The 20,949-nt window shown below is 39.9% G+C and overlaps 1 protein-coding gene across 7 annotated transcripts in view; it reads left to right on the top strand.

Moving 5' to 3' along the window:
- SOX5 (SRY-box transcription factor 5) overlaps positions 1–8,347 on the top strand; it is a gene marked incomplete at both ends in the record, with an annotated part of 282,959 nt that extends 274,612 nt beyond the window's left edge. For all 7 annotated transcript variants that reach the window (XM_079543756.1, XM_079543754.1, XM_079543753.1 and 4 more), the window contains 2 exons: positions 4,596–4,812; positions 8,044–8,347. In XM_079543756.1, the coding sequence (XP_079399882.1) occupies positions 4,596–4,812; positions 8,044–8,347 (521 nt within the window). The remainder of the gene's footprint in view (positions 1–4,595; positions 4,813–8,043) is intronic.
- Between the last annotated feature and the right edge of the window lie 12,602 nt (positions 8,348–20,949).

The raw sequence follows: 20,949 nt of genomic DNA, 5'->3' as shown, positions 1-20,949 counted from the left end.
TCCAAACTCTTTAGTGTTTCGCTGTCAGATATGGGGAAAAGCAAGGTTTAAAGTAGGAAGAAATGATGTTTCTATTTCCTTCCAGCATCACTGTTTGATTTTTTTTTTTTTATTCCTCCTCTGCAATAAAGAGGGATGCCCAATGCCTTCTTCCCTGGCAGGAATGTTGCAAAGGTCTTCCCTCAATTGCAAAAGGCCAGTCTTTTGAAGTCAGCAGGGAGCTCTCTGTTAACTAGCGTAGGGTGAGCAGACAGAAACTTACAGTTCAGACAAGTAGTAGGGGCTCTTTATTAGAACTCTGCCATTTTTCCTTGCCATTTTTTAAGCAGTGCTGTTGCCGTTGAGGTCAGAGAGCTTGCTGTCACCACGAATGGCTTAGATGGGTTGTCACCCATCCAGGGTCATTTTTATAGTAAAATGAGAGGAGAAGCCCTTCCTAGCACTTGCATTCTCTGGGGATTATGTTTGACACTGTGGTATTATGTTTTGAGCATAAAAATTAGATACATGGATTTGTCACTAAATTCATCTGTGCATACGTTTGTCATCCATCTGTTCATTGCAACTTAAACTTGTGGATAATGATTTTTTTTTTAGTAAATTGTTTAAAAGAAGTGCTAAAACGGTCTGCTGGACCCTATCAATATAATAATGCATTGTTTAGATATTTCTGTAAATATTTTAATTAATTTCACTGAGAAATTTACGTAAGGAGATTTGAAGGAAATTATTACCTTCAGAAATCCTTTCATGGATGTTCATGTGTGTGAATGCAGACATATATGCATACCTATAATGCATACGTATGCATTGTATACGTGCTTGTGTGTATACCTGTATTTTTTAAATGTAAAATCAGCCTGCTGCAGATACCCAGATTGAAAGATGTCAGTCCCATAGACTAAAAGTTAGCCAGTGTTACAAGCAGCTGAAAATTCTCAGAGGAGAAATTTGGCTTGAAATTGGCAGTCAGCAGAGCTATGAGCCCCACTGAAATACAGGCACGTGTGCAGAGATGGGTGTCTGTCTGTCTCTACTGCCGATCCCTGTTCAGCTGGCTGGCTGTCCTCACTGTCACCAGAAATGCCTCACGTGGGCACAGCTCTGAACTGCCCTAGCTTGTGCTGGTGCTGCAAAGTCTAGTGATTTTATCGTTTATTTTCTAAACACTTCAGGCACCAGATCGGGGAGTGCAGTGTGAGAATCCTACCCGTCGTTATGTATGTGTGTAGGGAGGGGACGGGCTCTTGTTTTCATACTCACAGAGAAAAGCCTTGCATACTTGACCCACTCGGAGCTTTCCAACACAGATGGTGAGCAGAAAGCTCACCAACGAGTGTAAATCTTCCCTTAAAAAGCAACATTTTTTCAAGATTCTTCAATTACACCTTATCTGGGCTTGGGCTGGCACTTGGCATAGGTTCCTGCGCCTGCATGTGTGTGTTTATTGACATATAAAAAACTGCAGATAAATGTATTACAGATATATTTTGTTCAAACACAAGGTACTATCAACCAGTTTAGAGTGCTGATTGATGATCCTTATTCATACCTTAGCCTACAAGTGCAAGGCTCAGAGTAATAGATTGTTCAGAATTTCAAAAGTTTCATTAAGACCAGTTAGAGAGCTGCTTGGATGTTGCATATTAGTAAGGAAACAAGTGAAAATGCTCGAATGTAAAAACCTGGAGTTTATCACCAGAAAATATGCCCATTATCACATTTATTTTGACATCGCTGTTTGTTTAATTATTTATGATACTTCAAAACAAACTAGTAAATGATATTAAATGTATTCTGTAAAAACAATAAAATCAGAGTAAGAGGAGATATCCCTGCAGAAAGCAGCTATTAAAAATTTGCTAGGAAGAGAGGTGAGACTGCCAGGATTTTTGTTGTATTGAGTTTACAGCTTAGGAAGGAAAAACATAATGAGTGACATTTATGTATAAATATTGTATGTGTAACTGCATGTACAAATATTATGCATCAAAATTTCAATTTTTATGGCCCCGATCCTGCAAAGACTTATGTGTTTGCCTAACTGCACCCAGTATTTACAGAACTTTTCACGTGAGGGGTAGGAATCTGTCTGCTCAGGTCTGAGTGTAGGATTGCAGTGAGATAGCACAGCGAAAAAAGAATTATGCCTGCGCAGAAAAAGAAATCACGACAATTTTGCAACTACTGATTTTAATTTCTATCTTTCTCTACGTCAGTCTCAAAATACACCTGACTATTAATCAGCCCCTGAGCTGCAGGTCCCCTCACAGTATGTAAAGCGAATATCAAGATTTGTTTAAGATCTGTGAGGTTTTTAGCTTTGTTATTCATAAATAAAAACTGTTTCATTGACAGGAACTGGGGCTGGAGTTTTCTAAGGCACCAGGGCTGCGGCATGTTCATGGTTAGAGGGCGTTACTAAAATTCATTATTTTCTTCATATGCTAAGAAGCCAGTTTGCAGATGTCCAAGAGGCAGAATTTCAAAGTAGACCTCTTCCTATAAGAGCAATGTAAGCTTTGCCCTTAATTTTTGACATCATTCAATCCTATCTGTACTTCCATCTCGTGCGCTAACCCAGCATTTCAGTGTTTTGGCAGTCTCCACATGTTTATCACTGTGTCATTTAGTCCAAAATCTAAGAGGCACTACGAGTGGAAAGTTGGTGTCACTTTTTCTAGTTACTTCCTCTGCCAGAAAAAACATGGGATAATTTCTCTGCAGGAGACAAAGCTGCTGACCACGATTCTGTAGGCAGTGTGGCTGCCCCATATAACACAGTGCTGTGTCAGGGATGTTCATACTGAGCTTCTGGATTTGTGTGGCATACAAGTGCCATGTAGCAGTTTCAGATCAAATCCTAGAAACCATCTACTCACATATTCAGATGGAACCACAGAAACATAGAATGGTTTGGTTTGGAAGGGATCTTGAAGATCATAAGCTATTAACAGGTAGCTGAAACAGCGAACTGTCTCTCATTCCAGAACTAGCTGGGGAATCTCTGTGTCTTATATGTAAAAAACCTGACATTTTTTACTCCACTGGAATGTTTGCTAAGAAAGGACTATCCACTGCTCCTCCTCCAAACAAAGACGCCATGATTTCCCACTGCTTGTCACCAGGTGTGATGCCAGCCTGGGTCACTGCCAGCCTGCCAGCCCTTTACTGAAGACAGCTTGAAATACTTAAGCTCAAACGGCAGCTTGAAATAAAGATTCAAAGATTGATGGGGAAAATGGTGTGTCGGTGGTCTGAAGGGGGCTTTCCAGAGGGAACCAAACTGTCTTCTTCCATTGGAAGGGATAGCTGTTTTGCTCTCTATATTGAGAGTCTTGGGGGCACAGTGAGCTAAGACAGACCTGACTAAGAGCATGAGCTAAGTGCAGTATGAATAACCATGAGAAATGAAGAACAAGAGGAAGTCAATATGACATATGACATTGTAGACCCATTAAATCAAGAAACTATTCAAACTTTTTTTTTCCCCCCAACAGGAAAGTGGTCTATTTTCCAGTAAAATTTTCCTTCTATGCCACATGTTTCACAGCTTGGACCGTTCCTGTTCTTTGAAATGTATCTTACCCTGAAGCACTTCTGTAGTCCATGGAAAAATAAAATAGGATAGCTAACTCAAGAAATTTTACTTTCTGTTCCCATACTATGTCTTTTAAGCAATATTAGTTTGTAATTTTCAGGAGGTATTCAAAAAAAATTATTCAGTATTCATTATTTCCATAGCTCAAATATCCACATTAGCATAGGCAGAATGTCAGAAACTGGGCTGCCAGCAATCAAGCCGTAGTGCAGCTCTGTGGAGAGGTGTTCCAGTATCCCAGTGCTCTTCCTTTCATGACACATACTAAATTCTTTGTTAAGTTGGAGCTGGCAGTGCTCACCGGGACTTGGTCTTGGAGTTAACACCCTGCTGAGACATATGGGATAGCTTATAGCTGTTAAAGGCATTGCTTCAGGGTCTTTGCAGGTTCTTGTGCCCAGCAGCATACTATTTATGATCAATTCAGATTCTGCTTTTCACAAACGTAGTAGCTAGAAAGATGTTATTTGTTATGAAAGACTGAGCTGTTAGACATGCAAGTATCCAGAGTAGATCCAGCCATAGTGCAGCATGGCAGTCAAATCACAGCATCTGGGAATGCTGCCTCCCCTGTTAGAGGAGGGGAAAGCTGTTGCCAAAAGAAGCTCTTAGCAGAGCAGACTTGACATACCTAAGGGGTTTCTCACAGTTCACTAATATACAGTGCTCCTCAGTTTTCTAGTAAGTGTCATGGATTGCTCATTATCTGATGCTTTTATTGATTACCTGAAAAAAAAACCCATAACAGAGAAAAGTTTCCATAAAATAGTGAAAGCTTCCAGTATCATCTCTCTCTGCCTCATGGCCATACTCAAGAGGTTTACAAGTGAAATGCAAACAAGACCTGACCCTTGTCTGGAAGCTCTGACAGATTCCCAGCCCAAAGCGATATGACCGTCGGTGTCTTGTTCCAAGTGACCTACTTGCTTCTCTGCCTTTCAGTGCTTGTGAGTGAGCAGAACCTCATTTCTTGTTTTTTTTTTTTTTGTGACAGGATCTCGCTGGAAAGCTATGACAAACCTAGAGAAGCAGCCATACTACGAGGAACAGGCCCGACTCAGCAAACAGCACCTGGAGAAATACCCAGACTACAAATACAAGCCAAGGCCGAAGCGTACCTGCCTTGTAGATGGCAAAAAACTACGCATTGGCGAGTACAAGGCTATCATGCGCAACAGACGTCAGGAGATGAGGCAGTATTTTAATGTTGGGTATGGGACCTTTAAAAACTACCATTCATTTCATTAAAAAAAAAAACAAACACATTTTCAGGGAGAATTCTTAATTCACTGTGGTAAATGATATATTTTATTGGCAAGAACATTATATATTGCTAACGGAATGTGAAGCTTATACTTTCAAACAGTGCGTTCCAGGAGGAAGTTAGGCAGCTAGGGATTTTTTGTTGGCTCTGCTATATGTTCATCTCACAGCTTCAGCCAACTGTCTCATTTCCACTCCGATCATGCAAAAGAAAAAGAAAGAAAGAAAAAAAAAAGCTTAAGAGTTTCCAATGAAATGTAAGTTTTCTAATAAAATCTTGTAAATATTACATTATTATGGGGCCTCAGAGGTTGTATCTGAATAAATCAGTGGTAGTGCCTGTCGATCCAAAAGCCAAAAATACTAGTTTGCATTCAGTATGATCTGTAGCAAGTGGTCTGTAAAAGGACTGCTGAACATATTGAACTTCAGCTGGAATACAGACTTGGCTCACTTAATTCGTATCAGGCATGAAGTTGCATCCATTGTCCATCATGATGGCATGTATCAGAGTAGGAAGTAGATGTCTTCCAATTCAATAAGCTAAATGCTTTATGCTGAGTATAAATTTCAAGAAGATTGGTTTTGATAAACACTTAATAGATCAGTTTGATCGGCTTGATATGACCAGGCTGAAATCTATCTGGAAAACTCATGTCTTTTCCTTCTGCAAATGCTCCTTAGTTTTGGTTAAAGCAGATTAAAAGAATCAAAAACGTTCTGTAATATTTCTGTAATCGCTCCAGTAATTGGTAAAAAAAAAAATAATAATTAAAAAAAAAATTTTTTTTAAAAAGGAAAGGCACCAAAACAAAACAAGCCTCACAAATAATGGAATTTATGTTCTGTTTCATCTCAGGCTGAATTTGGAAACATATTAACTGAACTGAGTTGCACATCTCCCTAGTTAATGACTAGAAGTAGCAATAAAGGAGAGAATATCTGTCCAGCAACTGTTAAGTGTCATCAGACTGTGTTTTAAACAGCTACAGTGTGCATTGTTATAATAAGCCGCTCAGCAGAGAAATTTGAGCTGCTTAACCCTGTGGTGCTGGCAGGTCCAGTGATCCCAATGGTAAGCACTGAAACAAACATAGGGAAGTCAGCCAACATTTGGCATCAAGAGATTAAAAAAAGAGGAGGGGTGCTTTCTGGAAAAAGAATAGGTGCAGCAGAGCCCCCAAAACACTGCTTATCTGGTTAACATGCATGCTTCATCATGGGAAAAAAATTAACCTTGTAACGCTCTGCATATTATTTAGCTTTCCAAACAAGGCTGACATTGAAATCAAGACATTTCTGTAGATAATTTGTAGTGAGGCAATTAGAGCACAGAATCTGGGGTGAAATCTCTGTAGGAGCTACTGACGAAGCGGCCAGTGACCGCAGTGGGGTCAGTGTTTTATGCTGGGAGTCCCAGCACTGCAGCTGAATTCCTGGTTTTGGTTCCTAATCTGCTGCATCGCCCTGGGCAGGTCATTTGGGGCTGAACACAAATACAACTCTTAATTGCGCCCAAAAATAAGTGATGGGGTTTTTTTAAGAGCTCTCACTGTGCAAGCTGCTGGGGCATCCTGAAAACCTGCCTGAAAACAGCACAATGGGAAGGACTGAGCATTTTTTGCAACTCTAGTACTTAATGCTTTCATGTCTTAATGACCTCATCTTTAATGGTGGTGTGGTAAACTCACCTCATCCTCCAGAGTGGACATCCTATAGAAGTGGAAAAATGCTATTCTTAAATTATTTAATATTTGGAAAGCACTCTGAAAAGCGTCATTTACGTGCGAAGTATTCCTATTGTTAAATATTAAAAGCAATTTAAGTGTGCTGAATCTTGTTAGAGAAATGCTGACTCCAGAAAACAAAGCCTTCCTATTGAATTAGGAATAAAATGCAAATTAGATCCGCTACCTTCTTTAAGAGCTGTGTCTTCAGCTGAGACAACTTAAACTTGTTTCAGCAACAGGGAAATAACAATTGTACTGACAGCAGCCTTGCTTGAATGGCAGGCAGGAAGTAACTGAAAACACAGCTAGCAATTCCAAACAAATGTAAAGCTCTTTGGCTGAGGAGAGTCTTTCAGGATCACTGTACTGTGCAGGGCTTACTGTACAGCCAGGGCACAGCCAGGCAGGGGAACAGGGAAAGGTTTCATTCTTAATTACGAATGTTCATCTCAAGAGACTCTGCCCTGTCTCCTGTGGCAAGGCTTTTCAGTACAGATGGACACACCGCTGATGACATTACAATGTGCAGCATGTACTGAAGAGTATTACTGCAATGGAATTACTTCATGCAGCAAGGAAACAAAAGGAGCATGAATTTTAAACCTCTAGGCTTGTTGGGACCCTGAAGCTTCTCAGGGAAACAAACACTGGTATAACACAGCTAGTGTTCTTGCTGCAAAGGGAATTTCTGTGGCCTGGAATAATTCATCTTTCATTGCTGCAGACAGGTTTCCAAGGCTTAGATGCTATATAAAGGCATCTTATAGAGGATTTGCTCAAATGCTCATGTTGCTCTCTTGCTTTCTATTTATTTTTAAATAATGCATGCTTCCACTTCAAGTCTGGCTTTTCCCAGTTTTATCCACCCTGCTTCAAAGTTTCTGTTTTTCACCAGTGTCAGTCACTTTGGAAACTGTCACCTTTCAAAGGGAGGCCGTTAGCGATCATCCTGTAAGCCCATGTTGGCCCTGGAATGCCCACTGCCCTTCTCCTTAATAAGGGCCAGGTCCATGTGTTAGCATAGAGTACTCTCACCGAGAGGCCTTTGCTTTCTCCTCTTCCAGTGTTAGTTCCCTTTGCTTTGCAGGCTACCCAGCTTTAGCTTCGTTTCTCCTGTTAGCAAATTTTTGTTTCCAGTCCTGTCAGCCGCTTGGGATTATTTAAGATTTTCAAAGTATGTGTTTTTTGAGGTAGTCCACGATTAAAAGGGTGCTTGCTTCTTTCTGGCAGCTTAATAAAGAAATTTGCATCACAGGCAGGCATGCTGAAGCTGTGTGGTTCAGGTGCAACTGCAGAAGTTCACAAAAGTTAAATTTCCTTAGCAGTGAAGTTGAATGCCCTCTGAATGCCCAAGAGCACATGCTAATGGGTTTGCCAAGCGCTGTCATACATGCTCTCTCTCTGCTTCTTCCAGTATTCAGACTTCCTCTTCCTTCTTCTCCATTGCAGGCAACAAGCACAGATTCCCATTGCCACCGCAGGTGTCGTTTACCCAGGAGCCATCGCCATGGCAGGAATGCCTTCCCCACACCTGCCCTCAGAGCACTCAAGTGTGTCCAGCAGCCCCGAGCCCGGGATGCCCGTCATCCAGAGCACTTACGGCATCAAAGGTGAGGAGCCCCATATCAAGGAAGAGATGCAGACCGATGACGTCAATGGAGAAATCTATGATGAGTATGATGAGGAAGAGGATGACCCCGATGTGGACTATGGCAGTGACAGTGAAAATCACATTGCGGGGCAAGCCAACTGATCAGGGTCCAAATATCACATGACCTGCAGGACTTCAAGGAGAAAAGAAAAAATAAATAAAGCCCCATCTGGTTTATCCTTACCAGTGGCCAAGCACATTAACTTTCTCATACACTGACTGTTACTTTAACTGTTAGTCTTAACTAGTTGGGACATCAGCTGACTAATAGACATCAGCCTGCATCAGAAGAAAAAAGGCTCAGAAGAAAGGAAACAAAGACAACGACAACAACAACAGAATAATATAAGCTATGGGTAAAATAATGCCAGTAATTCAGCTGCTATACCCAAGCACTGAAGTCTTACCCGTCGACCTTTTATTATTATTATTTTTTTTTCAAATAAACTTTATGGCTGTTTGTTCTACAATGTTCTAGAAATTCTCACTCAGGTACACAGTGCCAACAAGTGGCTTGTGAATGTGTTTTGTTGTTTTGTGCTACAGTTTAAAGAGAAATAATTCTTTTTTTTTCTTTTCTTTTCTTTTTTTTTTTCCTTTTTTTTTTCTTTTTTTTTTTTTTTGGTAATGCACCTGACAGGAAAGAAGAAAAAGATAAAATTCCTTTTTCCCCTTCTGTCACCTCCTTCTCCTCCTCCCTGGCACGTTTGGGTCTGAAGCGTGTGTGCGTGTGTGTGTACGCGTGGCTGGCAAGGAAGGAAGTGGGGAGCCTGTTTCTGTTAACCCCAACAAGCAATTATTTCCTTTCAAGAGAGAACTTCTCTTCATCAGTTGCACATCATACTGAGTCTTTGAGCAAGTGCCAAATTTGTACTACAGCGCTGAACTAGTCCAATTTGCTTATTTTTTTGGTTGGTCTCTGTTTCTGTTTTCCTTTGGGTTTCCTATCTCTTTCCGCTCTATCTCAAGTTAGGACAGTGTTGTATCTTAGACAATCCCTTAAAGAACCTGATATACCAGCAGCTGGTGAGATTAGATTTATATTTTTGGTTTTGCTTTTGCTTTTTAAAGGAAACTGTAGGTGCCATTCTCAGGTGAAAAAAGAGAGAAAGAGAGAGAGAGCATAAGAAATTTAGAGAAAAAATATTTTATGATCTTGGATTTTCATGTGTGCGTGTTTATGGTACTAATAAGAATAATATTGGACTATTGTGAGCAAAAAGCATGTTCCAGAATGAAATCCCACACTCTCCAAAGGACTTGGTCTGCAAGGAGCTTTTGCTTTTCATTTACACTTCAAGTGGCAGCATGTAGGACATAAAGAAAAGATTGTTCAAAATAGGATTTGTCCAACACACGACAGGGCAGCTGGAGATGTTAACTTCTCACTGAGTGTAATTAGACTACCATGATGTCCAGTGTTAACGAACTCGTACTTACAGGGCTGCTGAGTACTGATCTCTGATTCAAAAGGCAATTGATTGTGTTGTGTTTTTGTTTTCTTTAATTGGCATTTTTTTTCCCTCCATTGTACCTGCAGAAATCCATTTTTATCAGTGGGATGTTTTTGTAGGAAGAAAGACTAATAGTTACAGAGAGATTTTTGTTTTCAAAGTTGAGAACAGAGAACCCAAACCTTTATGGTGCTGATTTTCTCTAGATGCTGCCTCTCACAGGTGAAAAATTGTCTCCCAGTTCCAGCGTCATCCTAGAGCCCCTAGGTATGTTGTGCAGCTTTGCCTCCCTTGGACAACAGCAGTCAGGGCAAAGAAGGTGGATTTACACAAATGTAATGCTGACCATATGTTAGCCTGTTGTAATTTCAACAAGGTAACTGAGTATTCTGCTTTATTTTGGAAGAGTAGCATAAATATAAGTGAGTTACAGAATCTCTTTTCATCTCTGCGCTTTCATCTTCCACTAGAAAGAAAGCATCCATGTTCATGTAGCAAAACAGAAGCATTAGATCTAAACCAATCAACCAACCAAAAAGGCTACCTCTTGGTTTCAAGCAGCAGCTGTCCAGTAGATCTGCAAAGTCCCAGGGTCATACAGAGAAAAAGAGTCGTCTTCTGGGTCAGTTTTCTAATACCACCTTCTTGTTGCTCACTGGTAAACTGGACGCTCGTTGCCAGCATTCCCGTAGCCTTGTGGAAATAGCCCTGTGAATCTTAGTACCAGCCAGATCTCAGCCCGAGGGTTTGCCAGAACCAGCATGTTCAGTACTTGGCAATGCTGATTTTACAAATTTACCTTCACGACATGAATTTCGACCTCATGGTAGCAGCCATTTAATCCATATGCAGGGCAGAAGTGGCAGGCAGCAGGAGGGGCTGGGGAGGACGATGTGGGGTCTTTTCTGCTGGATCACCACTTGAAGTGTAACTTGAGCTGTGCAGACCTTGCACAAAGCAAACAAGCAAATGTCATTGAAGAGTAGGAGAGTACTCCAACGAGCAGTTTGGATGTGTGATACTTCTACCCAGCAACATCTGTTTTGTTTTTCTCCTTGTTTTCCCTTTTTGATGTCCACCTCTGCCTCACAAAAATTCTTTTCTATTTTCTCTCTCTCAGAAGATTTGCTCTGAAGTTATGCTAGGAGTAGCTGATCATATCCTCCATGTCAGAGAGGGTTCCTTTTGTTTGTGTTTTATGACTGCTTTTTTTTTTTGGTTGGTTGGTTTGTTGTTTTTTTTTTGGTTGGTTGTTTTGGTTTTTTTTTCAGTTAAACTGCCTCTTCTTGCTAGTGTTGTAATGGTAATTATAATAATAATAATAATGGTCAGCTGTTCCCAGATTAGTAAATTATGTATAATTTATTTTATTTCCCCCCCTCCTTTTTTAACTTTATTCTGTTCTAATTTGGCAGTGCAGCAAATGAAGCTGTTAGGCTATTTAAAATGGATACCCCTCCCCACCTTGCCTTTTTATATATATATAAATATATATATATACATATGAAAACAAATAGCTTCTTCTTCTGCTCACACCATTCCTCTTTCTGTTATTTTAATTTTGGCCCCAGCCATGTCAACTTCTGATGTTTATTATGATGGAGTGAATTAATGGGAGTGTTGTTTTCAATCTTAATTAACTTCTGCTCTCTCATCACTCATTTTAGTTATTTAATTACACCAGTCATCTAGAGCCAATTTTTTTGAAGCACTCTGTTTAGATAAGAAGTTAAAAAAAAAATAAAAATAGGCAATTGTTTTTATATCATCATTATGTACAATGTGAAAACAGATATTTGCTCCTTTTTTTTTGTTTGTTTTGTTTTTTTGTTCTTTTAACTTTTAAATTTGTTCCCTGTCTTTGTGAACAAATTACTTCTGACTCTTGTGGGTTCACCTCACATTTGCTGGATGCTTAATTTCTACCACGCTGTAGAGACTCTCTGGTTTAATGGTGTAACGTTGGGCTACCAGAATACTTTGTTTTAGCTCCAGGTAGGTGCCACTGCAGCAAGCATGACTGGAGCAAGCCTTGGACGTGTGGGTTAGAAAGCCAGCCTTGGTGAAGTCTATGGGACAAAGGTCCCTTCACTTCAGCCAGGCCAAATTTCAGCCCCTGACTATGGGCAGTGCTGCAGGAGATGCTCTGGAGATGCTCTGGAGGTAGCCCCTTCTCGGTCCGGTGCTGGAGCAAGGCTGGTGTCAGGGCAGCAGAATGAGTTCTGTGCTTGCTGCTCACTGCGTAGGCCTGGGCTAAGGCTCGGGCCAATGCTGGTTTTGTCATCTGCATATTTCTGTCTGAGGGACTGTGCTTGAGCCTGCGTTTGGTCAGGCTGGTTGAAGAGGTAGCTGGAGCGACCTGTCTGCCACCTGCGTTTCAATACTGAGCCTGATGCAGCAATGATAAAATGAAAAAAAGAAAACAAACAAACAAAAAAGGCTCTGGGGTCCCAAACCAGCAAAACACTTGTGCCTGTGCTAAGGTTTTATTGGGCCAAAGTATGAGCGCCCATATATCCTTCAAGTAGAAGACCAGATTTGAAGACGAGGCCCTGTTTGTCCCCCTTTCATTTATCAGAAAAACAAACAAACAAACAAAATAATAGCAGAACGCATAAAAATAGACCTTCTTGTCTTGTTTCTTTTTTTTTTTTTTTTTTTTTTTCCTGGGTTCTGTGCCCTAGAGCATGTAGGCAAACCAGGTTCGAAGAGGTTAGGCTTGTATTAACCGACACGCGTGTGGAGGCCATTCTGTTGTAGCGGCCTTGCTCTCGTCTGACATCGGGGAGCCTCTTGAGTCAGTGTGCTCGGTAGCTTAGAGAAGAAAAATACCAGCAGTGGAGAAAAGGGGAAAAGAAGAGAAAAACTGAGACACTTGCTTCTAAGCTCAATTAAATAACACAGAGTATATCCTTTTTCAATTTATTCATGCCTTATATTAGTAAAATAGGATTTTTAAGTGCATTTAACATCTTTATTTAACCGTTCCGCTGTATTAATCAGGCCCCCAGAAAAGAACACTGGCTATTATTATAGCATTTAATTAGTTTTGTAACCAAATCCTCTTATTACAAATGCATATGGAAGAAATTCTTTCTTCGAAGACATTATTTCAAAGATTTGGTTACTGCAGTAGACTCTCTCTTTAATTAAATCATTTTTTAGAAAGTAAATTGTCTTTAACCTTTTTACAGCACATTTTCAGAGCTTTTTCTTTTTAATCCAAAGAGATGAGCTGTTATTGTCCCCGAAGAAGCCTCTGACATCACGTTTGTAACATCAAAAATAATTATACTCCGTGGAAACATAGACCTTACTTAGCAAGAATTCATCTGCTGGAATGAATGGCAACTACATAATATCCTGTGCATTTAAGGGCATGATTTATCAGATAGGAAGTATTTTTGTCTGCCCACTTCTTGATAGAATCATATCTTCAGTTTTGCAAAGAAATGTGTGTAATTCACTGGATGTGGATTCAAGTGTATCCTCAATTCACAGGGCATGGGCTGGATGTTTAGCTTGGTTTATATTTACATTTTTTCAACTTTATCTTAACTTGTCAGTTTCCCAGATAGAAGAACATGTCAAGTTCATTTTTTTCTACTGACTGATTTCTCTACTCCCCAGTGTTTTTGTCACTGGTTTGCTGAAACAGTATTTATATAGCTCCGTTGGCTCTAAAGCTCTTACTCCTTTAATGTTTTGGATTTTACAAGTGAAATGAAAATAGAAAAGAAATAGAGACAATCAAATGCCTGGAGCTTAAAACAAAGTATGCGCAACCTACCATCTCACTTGAAATTTAATAAAAGAAATAATTATGTAAATATAACATAGAGTTATAGATTTATATTTTGTTCATAACACATAGTGTAATATAAGTTGTATATTTTCATGTTTTGGTTTTATGTTATCATTCATGCCACAATAAATGAAAAAAACAGGAGTTGATGTACTCTTTAAAAAAAAATACAATGTGGGTTGCCACCATCCTGGGTTTTTGGGTTTTTTTTGTTTTTGTTTTTTGGTTTTTTTTGGGTTTTTTTTTGTTGTTGTTGTTGTTTTGTTTCTTTTGCATTCCCCTTTTTCAGTATTATTGCCCTGCAAGGCACCAATAAAACAGCAAATGTGTTCTTTACCTATACTGTGTTCTGTTTCCCACTTATTGTAGTGAAGATTGTGCTATTTAATTTTGTTGCCAGGAGAGCAAAATAGCTGGGCTCAAGGAGCAACAAAAAAAAAAAAAAATAGATTTAGGTTCAGGTTCACTTTTCCTGTCCATTCCAGAATTCAATCTTTTCAACTTTCACAGGAAAAAAAAAAGTCACCCTGTCTTTAAAATACCAATATTAAACTAGAAGAAAAAGCTGATTCCTCAACAATGCAGCGCAGAACTATGATGACAGGTGCCACTCACTGAGCAATTTCCAGTTCAGAGTCAAAGCTCTTCCTGCGTGGAGGGGTTTGAATCCAGAGGTTCAGCACATGCCCACCTTCCCAGCTTATGTTTGCTTTCTGCAGATTTACCTGTTAAGAGACCAAAGCAAATGCTCAATTACAAACACCGGTGACACAAAGCTAGGAAAAAAAATAGCTCTGCTCATAGTCGTAATGTCCCAACATGCTGCCTAAACAGTTCATAGAGTTTTGACAGCAGCATATGGCACAAAGTGGGATGAAATGAATTTGTACCTGTTTTTGACAGTAAGTTATTCTGATGGGCGCTTACTCTTGAGTGCCTACGGCTTGACAGATGCCATTCTATGGTTCCAGATTTCCCGAAGGGGAAAGGCAATATTTGGGAAAGCAAAAGGGAGCACCTGGTGATGGAGGTCCTGCAAACCTTTCCACACTTCCGTTACTTGCCAGGTTGCCCTCCACACTCCTCTTGGGAGCAGGATGGCACTTAAAAACAGCAGCCCATTGGCAAACCAGAGATCTGTTTTGGCAGCTTTGTTACAGTCTGTCACGGGAAGCTCAGCCCAGCATCCTTTAGCCCCTTCAAATCCCTTTGTCAGAATCGTAGACCATCTAGAATTCACACCATATCCTTTGCATGTACATCAGTACAGTGATAAAGAGAGCACCTGTACAGGCCAGAGAAACAACCATGGCCATGCTGGGTAGCATGGCTGTCAAGTTATGCCATGCTGTATGCTCAGCATACATACTGACTCTTCACCTGCTACTTGAACCAAGATGTTTTGCTTCTTTGCCCTTTTAATAACCATCACCCTGTACAAAACCCCCTGTGTCATTGCCCACCAAGCCCTGGAATGTCCATGAGTACTTGGACCTTCTCACTGAGATGGAGGTGCACAGGTTTTTAACATGAGTGGGCAAGGCCAAGTACTACAAAAACTGGAATAAAGACCAGTTAGACCTCAAAAGTCCAGCAAATTTTTTTAAAAGGTTTCTAGAAGGGGCATCATGGCCTATACTTGGGAGGGTAACAATTATAACCCTAGCCAAGCTGTGGGATTTTTTTTTTCCTTTTCTTATTTCTTCTTTTTTTTTTTTTTTTTTTTTTTTCCCCCTTCAAAAAATGCTAAAGCATTCCAGCAGTTGCCTGTAGCAGGAAGGAAGAAAATGAGGATAATTATGGCATTAATCTATTTAAAAAAGAGAGACGTGTGACAATTAGCGCATTCCTACCAAGAAAGCAACGTACAGAGAGATGCGTGTAGGAAAGTGCAAAGCCCCCCCCACCCTGAGAAGCCACGAAAGGTTAAGCAAAAGTGTGTGTTCCCTGTGAGGAAGTGCAGTGCTGCAACTCTGGGAGCTCTCACCGCTAAGTCTCCAATTGGTATACGTTCAACAGTATTGCAGAAAAGCAGCGTGGGAGAGAAAGAAGCAGTGGCTGAGAGGCCAGACAGTGGAAAACACACTCTGAAATGGTGTAAGGTCTGGGTGCCTCCAAAATGGCTGCCAGGGGGAGAACCCAGCCTGCCCTGTGTAGGCCAACTCATTCAGTGGGAGGTTACCATGCCACAGCAATACACTTCTACCTGTTCCAGTGGGTGAAAACACTGCCCACAGGAACCGGATGGGCTTTATGTCCCTTCCAACACAAACCACTCTGTGATTCTGTGGTTCTATGAAATACAGGAGCTACACTGGTGCAGTGGCACGGGACTGAGCGTGTGTGCAAGATGGCAAGGCTCAAACTAAGCTCTGCAAAGCCCCTTCTGTACCCCCGCCAGAGCATCCCCACACACAGGGATTTGTGTCGGTTTAGCTTCATATTATCAGTGCAACTTTCACAGGCAGTGAATGCCTAACCCACCAAGCATAAATCGATGCCTCCTGTTGTATTTAGCAGAGATACGACTTAAATACAGTAAGTAAATCAAAGTAATTATTTAAAATTAAAATGATTTATGAGACTTAGTCAGGGAGAGTGGAGCGGTGGTAGAAGCAGGGCAGAGAGGCGCAGGGCTTCAGCAGGCGATTCCTGACTCTGTCAGAAACTTGCTCTACAACTTCAGGAAAATTACGCAGCCCATCTCCAAGACTGCCATAATAATACCTACTTCAAAGGGGTGTTAGGAGGCTTAATTCATTAATGCCTGCAAAGCACTCTGAGATCTTTGGATTAAAGGCGCTACAGCAGTGCAAAGTATTATTAGCTACAGGAAAAAGCTCTCAGGCAAGCACAACATTCAGTGTCTGCAGCTTAAAAAAAAAAAAAAGGAAGGAAAAAACCATAAAGATGGGCAAATTGTGGGTGGTTTGGTGCTTTTTTTTCCCCTGTAGCCAGGTTTCCTTTAAGCAGCCCTGGACTTTGCTGAACCAAGGCAAAGGTGATGAGCTCAGGGCTCCTGGCGCTGCCTGGCTGGACTCTCAAATGCTTTGAATCTGGGATTCTTTTTATCAAAGAATTCTGAGTTTGTGACTCAAAATCATGTTCTTTCTAATATCATGCTTACCTGCCGAATTAAGCAAGGTGAAAATAATTTTGCCGTGTACAGGATATCTGCATTTAAAAAATTCAATTTAAGCTTTCATTCTCTCAAAGAAAAATCTTTTCCTTTTGACATGAAAAGGGTAAGATTTTCACCACTTGTAATTATTCTGATTCCAGAGGGAGTCAAAATACACAAAGTAAGGCCTTTTATGATTATACCTCCATACAGTTGCTCTACCTACTGTGAGCACAATTAGAAATGGACAAATTGTACTAAGATTTTACTAGACTAAATGGAAGAACATTCTAAGCAAGTGTCTTGGTTCTAGATATTCTTTTCTTTCTAATGTTAATAAGTTTTGAAAGCAAACACCAAAACAAAGCTGACTTTTGTGTACGTCCAGTTTTGTCTGGTCTTCCTCTGCCCTTGGTGCCCACAGCCACATCTGTGCTGGGGGCATAGGAACAGTGTGGGCAAAGGTGAGCAGGGTTTGGTGCTGACACAAGCAGGTCTCACTTGCTGTCATGTTTACCTAATTGACCAGTTCAATATGGACTGCAAATTTTTTTTTATTCTTCCTGTCTTTGAAACTTTCAAAGTACAACTTAATGACTTAAAAATAAACATGATCAACAGCTCCCCAAAGAAAAGAATGTAACTTAACTGTCTATATATATATATATATATATATTTTTTAATGTTTCTGACTTCATAACTTCACTTTGTTTCCAGGACCCACTGAAAGAAAACACAAGGGAAGTGAAGTATAAGTGATTCTGGCTCCCGGAGATGCTTTGTTTCTCTGCTGATAGAATATGAAACTTCATGTAGGTGGTGGGTAGAGCCATCATAACCCACTTTCTTCTGACTGAATAAGGGAGGTCAATATATTATCGTATCAAGGAAGAAGAAATTACATAGGCAATTCCCCAACAGACAATAAAGACAATTCTGACAGCATGATCAAAACAACTGTATAACTTTTCTTTTCTCTTCCTGCAGACACACCAGTGTTTAAATGACAGCTGAAAGAGGATGATGGACTAAACACATTATTCCCTGTTCCATCTACTTTTTTATAATAGAAATATATCTTGAAGACTATATTCAAGTTGATCAAATAATAAGTCAATTTGTCAATAAAACAGATTAGGCAACCTGTCTGCAGAGATGATATCTGTCAAACAACATATTTTGTTAATACAGTCTGGAAGCAAATGCCTTCACAAAAGACAATACAAAGGAAACACAGTGCCATTTTTGAGTTTATTGAAACACAGCTCTGACTTTGATTTCACTCAGTAATAGATGGTTAGACTTTTTTTCTTCCTAAGTTCTAGTTGTTAGTTAACAAACTACAATTTGGAAAAGACTGAAAACTAGAGTTAATGGTTGGCTTAGCCTGAATAGGCACTGACATATTTCCAAACTTCTCATTGCTGCCTGCCCTGCTCCTGGCTATTCCTACCTTTGAGAGACCAACCTGCTGGATACAAGCCATCAGTATTGTGGGTACATTGAGGTACCTCTATTTCCTCATGCTCTGTTTGTCCTTCCCCACTCGTTACTTCTGTTACCAATCACTGTCTAGACATGCACAGCATCGGCTGATCTGCCTTGTCACATCATGAATCCTGTCACCATGCCTGCCCGATTTAGCCATGATGCTTTGATGCACTCTGTACTCTGATGCAAATCATCCCTTGGAGATGCTGGGCATGAACTGGCCTCAGACACATGTGGGGGTCTCTCAATTTACCCCATGTGAAGGAACAGAGGGAATACTAGCATACACAAATACACAGAATGATCAAATGCGAATAATGTGGGCCCAAATAGTATAACAATCTAACTCTAAGGATCTTATGATTCTATGATAAGATTGAAGATATTTGCCCAAAGTATAGATTCATGATTCACATAAAGCTTGAGTTATTCCATATAGAGTGAAATCAGTGGCTGGAAAAGGCAGGCACACAAACTTCAAAAAGGTTCATTTTGAGCTCTGGAAATTTAGATTAACCAGACTTGTATATTAGCAGAAGTTTTGCCAGGTGAAGTTAGAACCAGCTGTTGTACTTGAGTGGTTCTCTCCTTCTTCCTCCCTCTACTAACATCATGCAATCCTCAGGAAAGTGACTGATTCAGAAACTCACATTCTTCTTTCTTGGTTGGGAAGAAACATGTGGTATATGCTAATCATTTGAAAAGTTAAAGTGAATTGTCTGGGGTTTTATTTTTTTATTATTTTTATTTTTTTTTTAACATAGAACTTGGGAACTGAACTATTTGATGCAAAATTTGCATTCTAAAGAAAACTGAAGCTACTAAAACATGTGACCAAAAGGATCGGCTGTAGTGGTTGAAAACAAAGCAAACAACAACAAAAAGTTCTGCCAGAGATTGAAGGGCTTTTACCCACTCAAAGTTAGCTCTGCAGTCCCAGGCTGCTGTTAAGAATTAATGAGATAATTTGCTTTTACTTTCAATACTGCATTGACACATTCTGGGACGGAAGATCTTTCGTTCAACAAGTCTTAACAAAAACTTAAAATGTGGAAACTGCATTATGAAAGGTATAGATTGATTAAAAAAATAAATCTCCTTGGCAAAGTAGGTGAGTGGATATAAAGGCTGCACGAAAGAGAGAGTTGTAAAAAAACGCAAATGTCAAACTAACTCTGTCAAGAATTTATGTCAAAACATTAATTTTTGTAGGGAAATTTCAATAATAGTCAAAGACATTCTCATAAAGTATACTGTGCAGTTCATTCAACTTCATGTAGTGGAAATCACAGTTTACAAATCTGGACGGCACACCCAGTAGGAACCTGAGCTTCCACCATTAATTTCTCCAGCCCTCTGAGCTTATGCGGCCACATGGCAATGTCAAGAATGCTTAATTATCCACCCAGCCCTACAAACCTTGAAGCACAAGATAGCCAGCAATCCACTCTCATTCAGCATAGTTTGGCATGTCTCCACATTGTAACTAACCAGTGTTACCCCTAGCAATTGCTCTTTGAAGCAAAAACATGTGCAAAATGTCTTCATTCAGCCTAGTAGTATCATATGTCAATCAGATTCAGGATGCAGAACTGGCCAGCAATATCCTAAAAAAAAAATCGTCTTTCTAGTTTGAATCACTTTGAATTAACTTGACTCTGTCATGTTACTGGCAAGAACATTCTCTCTTGAGCATCTGATTTCTAATTTTTTCCTCTTTTTTTTTTTTTTTTTTCTTTCGGTCTTTGGATTTGTCTGCAAGTTCCAAGGATCTGGTATAAGCTTTACAAGACCAACTTAGCCTGGGGCTTTGGCAAGTGGTTTAATATTGTCTACATTGCACTGAAGTTTATTAACACCTTTCAAAAACCTCTGCAAGTTTGTAAATCAACCAGTGGTTCGCTCTCCAGAAATAATAAGGGCCTGATTTCATTAATGTATACAAACACAGATGACATATATGCGTCAGACACGTGTACATGGATGATGTTTTGTGTATCTGTATTTACATTACACTAGGTATTTGTGTCACAATGACAGCATTGAAGCTGATCAAGTTAAAGTCACAGCACAACAGAATCAGACTCTAAGGGTCTATGAGATCCTCAGTTTCTGTAATTGCTGTTGTTGTTTTTGTTGTTGACCTGACTTTTGAAAGGGAATGACAGCACTGACACCTGATGCTAACATGAAGCAAATACTGATTATCTACAGTGTGGCATCACTGTCATTTTCATCTAGTTCCCTGAAGAATTACTCCTCTCTCAGAGATTAATTTATTCTTTTATCTTTTGTTGTAGTCCTAGGTGGCTTTATAATGATTCACAGATGCAGAGAGGATAATTCCAATTTTCTAGTGTTTCTTCCTGATCTAGAGGAAAAGAAACTGCTTTATATTGAAGTCCCATTAAGATAACCCCTTCCAGCAGAGAGGGGGAAGCCATGTGTAACCCATACAGGGAAATTAATGCTGCTACAGCTTACAGTAAATCAGTAAATGGTTCTTTCATTATCCTTCCTTCAGCCTCCATGGATTTTATGTCATTGTACCAACTTACGTTGGGAGTCATCTCCTATGCAGCCACCACAGAAATGAGTCAAAAAGTGCAACTCCAGTAAGTGCAGAGTAATACTGTGTAAATAGCAATGAGCTATAGGCACACTGGCACATGTGGATTGTGTAACGTCACTAAACACGACACTGTGAGGATATCCTTAAATTTACAGTAGTTTCAAATATTACACTATCTTTGCAAAACCATGTAGCCCTCTTTGTGCATCATACTCTAGTCTCTAACTACATGATTTGATTATTCGCTCTTTTTTCTTCTTG

The sequence above is a fragment of the Tetrao urogallus genome (genome assembly GCF_951394365.1).
Source record: "Tetrao urogallus genome assembly, chromosome: 1".
In the NCBI taxonomy this organism is placed as follows: domain Eukaryota; kingdom Metazoa; phylum Chordata; class Aves; order Galliformes; family Phasianidae; genus Tetrao; species Tetrao urogallus.
Note: the sequence above shows the minus strand (reverse complement) of the source record. Positions and strands in the feature narration are given on the sequence as shown.